The sequence below is a fragment of the Arachis ipaensis genome, chromosome B05, assembly GCF_000816755.2.
Source record: "Arachis ipaensis cultivar K30076 chromosome B05, Araip1.1, whole genome shotgun sequence".
NCBI classification, from domain to species: Eukaryota; Viridiplantae; Streptophyta; class Magnoliopsida; order Fabales; family Fabaceae; genus Arachis; species Arachis ipaensis.
Window position 1 is genome coordinate 8,306,603 of NC_029789.2, and position 7,833 is coordinate 8,314,435.

Genomic DNA, 7,833 nt, shown 5'->3' on the forward strand with positions numbered 1-7,833 from the left:
TATTGTAACTTGTTTTTATTGAAATTTATTTTAAAATTAATTTACTTTTAAGCTTTTAGAAAGTTACCTTCTCAAAATCAACTTTTTAGTAGAAAGGTTTTTGAATGTGGTCCAGTGGTCCAACGTCATAAAGTAATGGCCATATTTTCAGGGAAACAAATTAAAATAGTTTTGTTATCTAGTGTATGTGTATGTAATTTTTGCCAACTAGAAATCGACAAAGTCTAGCAAGCTAGCTATGAAGTGATCAAAAGTGTTAAAGTATCTCCTTATTATTAATTAATGGATGCAGATTGTTGAAGAAGAACCAAATAAAAACTACTTCTCGCCATGGTACATAATACCCATGATATTTAATGCCATTTTGGAAATAATAAGGAGCTTTACAATTGCATACAAACATGGGCCTCGCTATAGAGAAGGATGGTTGTGCTTCTTCTTCAGGTTGATTGGCATCTTGATTCCTGGAGTACCTGCTCACTGTCCTCAGGATTATATTAATTCCACTCTTCTTGGATCAATTGAAAAACACTTCAAAGCAGATTGATCGGTGTGTTATTCTGTATTCTGTAGTTTAAACTTTAAATTAAAGCATACATGTACGTTTAGTGTATCGAATTAATATAATGATTTCACAATAAGCCACACTAAAGTGGTACATAAAAACATTTAATTTATTTGTAACTTTGAACTTTGAAGGGCTTTTCTCTGTTTTCATAAATTTCTTGTATGTCAGTTTATCTATATATCTCTCCATAAATTAAATTTCCATTAGTCAACAAAAAAATTTTTAAATTTCCATTACACTACAAGAAAATTTGACTTTTACGTGCCAAAAAACTGAAAAAAATGTGGCCATAGAAATTGACCACGTTTTTAACCTATTGCCACGATTTATAAAAGATCACGTATTCAACCGTGGCTAATTATCAATGGCTATGGATAATTGTTATTTTTTTAAATTTGTTCATTTAGTTTTTTTTCTCTTTTTGGCATTAATTAATAAATCGGTTTTGTTAGATAGACAATGACCTTTGTAAAGGCTTGGTATGTAAATTAGAGATTGAAGTGTGTTTTTATTCTATTGTGCCAATTTTAAAATCGATTGTTTAAATTAGAATAGAACCTTTTTAGTGATTCTTGTAATTTGTAAAAAGAAAGTTTTATCATAATTAATTGATTAAGTTATCGAACGTATGTTAATTTTTTTTTTTTTACAAAAAATAAGAGACTCGAACTTGCAACCTCTTAATTGAGTATAAGAAAACTATGCGATTTAAGTTATAACTTATTAGCAACATATGTTAAATTAAGAGTTAGTGTAAATAATAATAACATAATTCATTTTATCCAATAATTATTAAATATGTCATAGAAGTAGACGAGTTATTTACCATTATAAATAGCTCAAAATTAAACTCATTTAATGGCGATGATTAAACACTTTTTTATTTTTGATATTGGGTTAGTGGTGGTGTATAACCGCACTATGGGAGTGCAGGGTGCTTGACCGGAGTGTGGCACCTAGAAATCGCTGGGTCCGATTTCATGGCCCCCAAATTTTTTTCCATCTTGTCAAGAAATCGTTGGGTCCGATTTCCTTGTACAAAAGAAAAGTTTGAACGTTAAGCATGAAATCGGTGGGTCCGATTTTCATGCACTGCCCTCCATGAACCACAAATTGGACGGTTCGATTTGTGTCCTTTTTTAACTGTAATAAATCGGACCGTCCGATTACTTCTCTTCACCTGAACGCCGCCACACCGATGTAAAACTTCCCATAGTTCCATAACCCAGCATTACACCACAGTTGGTGTCATATAAAAAAAAATTACTAGAAATCCTAAACTAATATGGTCAGTTTTTTTTTTATTTTTTTGGTAATGGACTGAATTTGGTCGTTTTCTCTTTGGACTTAATTTGGGTTAGTTTAATTCAATTATCGGGTTTCGTAGAAGTAGACGAGGGACCGGCCCAATGTGGGATCGGATCCGATTGGGCCCGGTCCGCAGTTCCGAAATGCGAATAGTGGGCATTGGGTGAAAGGAGAAGGGTGCGGAGGGAGAGAAGAGAAAGAGAAGAAAGAACAGAGAAAGACAGAGAGAAGGGAGAGAGAGAAACCGAGCGAGCGAGATCTCTGTATTAGGGTTCCCAAATTCCCCCATGTGCAAGGTCAGTGAGCGCCTAATTCACCCAATTTCTTTCAATTTCTTTGTTATCAATTGTTTCTATTTATAAAAAAAAAAAAAAAAACAGCGAAACATCTCGAAAAGCTGAAATTTGATTTGGTAAATATGCTGATGATGATGATGAAGGAAACTGTGTGTGAGATAGAAGTGTGGCTGTTGTATGCAGGAGGAGGCGAGTGTGAGGGATTTAGAGAGAGAAGAGAGGTGAGAACGCTGAGTGCTCAGCTGAGAGATTCCATTTCACCCCCAACAGGAGAAGGAGTGCCTAGAATTTCTTTTTTATATTTTTTCATTTTCTTTTCTTGTTCCCCCTCCCTTTCTTTGCTTTCCCCACATTTTGTTAGGCACTTTCCCTCTTTCACTGCCCTACCTTCAAGTCTCTGATGGAGCAGCGAAAGCTTGTGGTGAGTCACGTAAATTCAATTTGTTTCTGTTCAATCCTCTAATCATATGTATTTACAAGTGAATAACAATAATTAAGGTTCTGTCATGTTTTTTGTTGATGAACATTATACTCGGTCAGTTGTTCGCACGTGTAGTTATTTTCCCAATTTCTGTCTTCGTAATTGTTTCCTAGGTTTTGGGTATTCCATGGGACGTGGACACTGAGGGCTTGAGGGAATACATGAGCAAGTACGGTGAATTGGAAGATTGTATTGTCATGAAGGTTAGTCTATCTTTACATTTTTTGTTAAGTGTTGCTATTTCATGTTTAATTCACCATTGGAGAATCCACTTGACATACCATGTCAATTGTAGATTTTCACCATTGATTGACAAGGTGGTTTCTCCATTATCTCTTGTTTTCGGTAAAAAAAAAAAAAATGCTTGTTTATTATGAAATGAAAACATTGCACATGACATGGAGTTTACTTTAATCATTTATCCTATACAATTTACGGGAAGTATACTGTGAAACAACTGCCAGAATTAATGCATATGAATGTCTAATTATTTACCACGTCAGTTGTACATGGTTTCTTAATAAATGCATTGTACCACTTAGCTTTACTCTCTTAGGGTAGTGGACTACTGGTTCTCCCTGAATTATTAGCGATCACATCCCTTGAGGTTTCAGGATATAGCTCTTAACCCCAAACTCGTGCAAATATTGCACTCTGCCCCAAAGTTACAAAAATGTTGCACTGCACCCTTAGCACGTTTTAATCTACTTTCTTTATTTTAGGAGCGATCAACTGGACGATCTCGTGGATTTGGATATGTTACATTTGCTTCAGTGGATGATGCTAAGGTAACTGCTATCTTTATGTAGATGATCTTGTGCACACACTATCATGATCTGACTGACTTTCTGGTTGCAGGATGTTCTATCAGGTGAACATGTTCTTGGCAACAGGATGCTGGAAGTCAAAGTGGCCACACCAAAGGTAGTAATCAAATTCTTGTTAGGACATTAAGTCTGTTCTGTGATCATTGCTGAGTTATACTATCCTGCTGATTTTGTAATGTTTCATTCTAAAGGAGGAGATGAGAGCACCAGCCAAAAAAGTAACCAGAATATTTGTAGCCAGGATTCCACAATCAGTAACAGAAGCATCTTTTAGAAGGTACATGAGCATGTTGCATCTTCATTAAAGATGTGAAGACTTGAGAGTGTTGTTTTCAATGCTAGCATAGTCTTATAGCTTTATGTTATTTTCTCCTTTGGTGGTTTTGCAGTCATTTTGAGAAATATGGTGATATAACAGATCTGTACATGCCAAAGGTACTCCACTCCCTGGCATTGTCATACGCATAGATGTAATTGTAGTTAATATGTATAAATTGTATGCATGTACGTTGTTGACAGTTGCCCAGCAGATTTATGCATGATATGATATTATTGTAGTTGTATGAATGATTTACGATTTATTTCCATTTTTCAACAGGATCAAGGATCAAAAATGCATCGTGGAATTGGTTTTATCACCTTTGCAAGTGCAGGTTGGGTTGTGTGCTCTACTCCTCACTATGTGCATATTTTAAGTGAATGGGGTTTATAGTATGCTAGTTTCCTTTTAATGTAACTTGATAGTTATTTAAGAGCTTGATTGACACCTGTTGTACACACCTTTTCAATGCGTACTATATGTGCCTACAGTTGTTGCTCTATATTTTGGTTTGTAGACTCTTTGAGTTTAGTGCAAATGATGTATAAGTCACTATAAGGGAGATGTTCTGTCTTGCAGATTCTGTCGAGAGTTTGATGGCAGAAACCCATGAACTGGGAGGTTCTACCGTGGTGGTTGATCGAGCTACACCCAAGGCAAGAATTTTCATAAAAATGTCTAACCTAAAAATGTGTGTGTGTATATATATTCAGTGCAATAATACTTTTGGATTTAGTTGCATACACGAGTCTTTTGTTTTTCTACCGAAAGGTATTTTATTTGTTTTGGTTTTTGTTATAATTTTAGTCAAATAATATTGTATATGCCATTTACAGGATGATGACTTCAAGCCAGCAGGCAGAATGCCACAGGGAGGGTATGGTGCATATAATGCTTATATTTCTGCAGCAACTAGATATGCAGCACTTGGTGCTCCTACTTTGTATGATCATCCAGGCCCAGTCTACGGAAGTAAGTGTGGAATAAAAGCTCTGGTGTTGAATAAAGATGACTATTGTTGCTACATACTGATTAGCTTATTCTCTAAATCAGGGGGAGAGCCATCTCGTGGAATTGGTAAAAAGATTTTTGTTGGCCGACTTCCCCCAGAGGCAACTTCTGAGGATCTTCGTCAATATTTTGGAAGATTTGGCCGTATATTAGATGTTTACGTTCCCAGGGTAAGATATTTAAGAACACACGAGTTTTCTAAACTGCTTAGATCAACAGTCTTCTTTGATGTAGGATCCTAAGAGATCAGGTCATAGAGGTTTTGGATTTGTTACTTTTGCTGAAGATGGTGTAGCAGATCGTGTCTCACGAAGGCCTCATGAAATTTGTGGACAACAGGTACATTATTTAGTATTTGTTTGTATCTTGGATTGCCCCATATTTTCACAAGTATCTGTTGCCTTTTCTTTGCAATTGAAATTGAAATATGTATATGTGGTGATAGAAGGGAATATATGTTGATTGATGCTAAATGCCTGTCTTTTGAATGCCCATTTGTTATTTGATGTTTGAAGCATGCTGTTGTTGGAATAACATTGGAACACTTTAGTATCTAAAGTTGGTACTTTATGAAAGAAGAGAATAAGTCGTAATTATGCATTTGTGGTTTTGTTCCTATTTATGGAAAGCTATCATAGTGCATCGCTATATATGTTAATTATATCACATGACAACAAATCTGTACCATAGACCTTTATGATACTTTTTATGACATTACATTTTGGATCTTGCTGTGAATGCAAGCTGAACTCGATGGTAATTGTGTGATTATATACACAGTGGCAGATTTGTACATAATGGTGCACAAATTTGTTCTTCTAGTGTTGTTTGTATTCCTTGTGATGGTAAAATTGTGAGTATAATTTCTTGGTTTTAAATATGATTGTGCTAGCATCTTGCTCCTGCAGGTAGCATTAGATTCAGCCACACCTGTTGATGATGCAAGTCCGAGTGAGAATTTTATGATGAATGGCGTGGGTTCTTTTGGGGGTTATGGAGGTCCTATGCGAACTTATGGGAGGATGTATGGTAGCCTGGACTTCGATGATGTGAGTATATACACAGTAATGATTTGATTGACCATGTGAAGAAAATGGAAATTGGATTAATGTGATTTTGCAAGTGCACCTTGCATGCTAAATAAACATGGGCACTATTTAAGTATATATTAAAGTACCATATAGTTGTACGTATTTGGCTTTTGCTTATAATCTATTTTCTTTTGTAGTGGGGTTATGGAATTCCCAGTGGGAGGCCATCAAGAGCAGATTGGAGGTATAGACCATACTAGGAGAGAGAGAGCACAGTTTCATTGGTATCATCACCGTCCGTCCGAAATGCTAAAATAGATGCCAGCGAACTGTTTCTATATTTAATAATTTTTAAGTTGTAGGCATATGGATTGGATCTGTAAACCAGATAATACTATTTCCCCTCATATGTTTTTATTATCATGTATCTTAGTTGTATTGTATTTGATTCATGTCATAAAGATTTGACGTAGTTTATTGCTCAAAGGTCCAACACAATCTTTCCTCTTTTATCCGAGTTTGCAACCGGTATGTAACAGATGATGAAAAAATGTGTTCCGTGTAGTTTGCAGTGTTGATGCTGATTTATGATTCACCATATAAATGTAGTCTTTTGCCTAACCTATCTGTCAAGAAAACCTAGCTTTGATATCAGTCCTCTTTATGTAGTGGAGTAGCTTTTTGGTTACGTCCGCAAAATGTTTTGAACCGCATGGATGTAGTTCATTTAATTGTAACTAAAAGTTTGAGATAAAAACACTTGTAACGCCAGAAATTATGGAAAGGATTATCGTTATAAGAGTTGTCAGACTATCTATAGTGTTATTTTTTCTTAAAAGTTTGTAACGTTATTTTCAAAGCAAGCTAACTTATTTTATTGAATTTGTTTATTATTTTTATGAACAAGCAAACTAAATGATGGTTATATGATACACAATCTTTTAACCTCGTGCAGGCCGAATGGCTTAGTATAGTTAATAACTATGTCTATGTGCGTCTACATCGTGCTCTTAGCCTGACATGATATAAGGAAAATGGATGAAGGAATGTTAAGTGATGGATATTCTTGGTAAAAAAGGGATTCAGGACAGAGATGTAAGGATCTATGCTTAGGCTTGAACCAGTGCCAAATATGTCAAATCAAATAGCAGCAACAAAATGCAGTATTAACATTTCATATATAAGACGTAATTTTGTATTCTCTATTGTGTATATTACGAGACAAAATCTTAATGACGAGAGAGTGTGAATGAATATAATTATGGGAAAAGTATAGGTAACTAATAACATTGTTGAACAATGTGAATAATAGAGTTAAAAGAGTAAATTAATCGTAAATTTAATTAGTTGCATTAAATAGGATGTAGTGTCTTTTAGTTGAAATGAACTAATTTCAAAGCCCGTTGTTTATGTTGGTCAAATAATGACATGAATTGAAATTGAATAAAAAGATACATTAAAATTGAAATAGAAAATAAAAAAAGATAGATTGAAATTAGATACAAAGAAAATTACTTTATTTTTTATCCAATTTTTTGATGCAACAAAAAAGAGACTCTTCAACCAACAAGAGAGGGACTCATTCAACCTCACTTGTCTACACCATAGTTTCATCACGAAACCAAAAAGTGTTTTGGCATTTGTAATCACTCAATACTACGATTACAATAGTTTATGAGGTATTTATAACCTCTTATTAGATTAAAACAAAAAAATCCTAAGTTCACAAATACAAAGCCCAATTTAGTAACTAAATAAACAAAATTAAAATACATCAAATTAAAGTGAATATTCTAAAAATATAAACTAATAATTTCTAAATAATATTAAACTCTTCATATCACGAACATTTGAAGCACATATCACAATCACCCATAAAATATACGTGTTGCAATAACATTAAACTCTTTTAAATAACATACATTTATCTATTTTTATTTTTTCAAATAATAATTTTATAGATACTAATAAGTTAATTATAATAAGATTTAA

The 7,833-nt window shown here is 34.2% G+C and overlaps 2 protein-coding genes across 6 annotated transcripts in view; both read left to right on the forward strand.

Moving 5' to 3' along the window:
- LOC107642772 overlaps window positions 1-744 on the forward strand; it is a 4,301-nt gene extending 3,557 nt beyond the window's left edge. The window contains exon 5 of the mRNA XM_016346245.2: window positions 293-744. Within this exon, the coding sequence (XP_016201731.1) occupies window positions 293-547 (255 nt within the window). The 3' untranslated portion in view covers window positions 548-744. The remainder of the gene's footprint in view (window positions 1-292) is intronic.
- On the forward strand, window positions 2,018-6,462 carry LOC107642774 (heterogeneous nuclear ribonucleoprotein 1). Of its 5 annotated transcripts, XR_002362343.1 has the most exons (15): window positions 2,029-2,172; window positions 2,534-2,593; window positions 2,767-2,856; window positions 3,376-3,441; window positions 3,512-3,577; window positions 3,672-3,757; window positions 3,870-3,915; window positions 4,079-4,133; window positions 4,379-4,455; window positions 4,636-4,771; window positions 4,853-4,980; window positions 5,045-5,149; window positions 5,719-5,859; window positions 6,039-6,155; window positions 6,208-6,462. XR_002362343.1 is itself a non-coding variant. In XM_016346246.2 (14 exons), exons 2-14 carry the CDS (start codon window positions 2,573-2,575, stop codon window positions 6,099-6,101), a joined length of 1,080 nt encoding a protein of 359 aa, XP_016201732.1. In that variant the 5' UTR covers window positions 2,018-2,172; window positions 2,356-2,572; the 3' UTR covers window positions 6,102-6,462. The 5 variants fall into 5 exon arrangements, 4 of the variants coding, with proteins under 4 accessions (XP_016201732.1, XP_016201733.1, XP_020978622.1 ...); XM_016346246.2 differs by having other exon boundaries at window positions 2,018-2,172; window positions 2,356-2,593; window positions 6,039-6,462; XM_016346247.2 differs by having other exon boundaries at window positions 2,026-2,172; window positions 2,316-2,593; window positions 6,039-6,462.

What these genes read in the sequence shown, in the direction of transcription:
- LOC107642774 (XM_021122963.1), top strand. An exon ending in ACAGAAGCATCTTTTAGAAG is followed by an intron (nt 3,758 to 3,869) that starts GTACATGAGCAT and finishes GTGGTTTTGCAG; the next exon opens with TCATTTTGAGAAATATGGTG. An exon ending in TCCAGGCCCAGTCTACGGAA is followed by an intron (nt 4,772 to 4,852) that starts GTAAGTGTGGAA and finishes TCTCTAAATCAG; the next exon opens with GGGGAGAGCCATCTCGTGGA.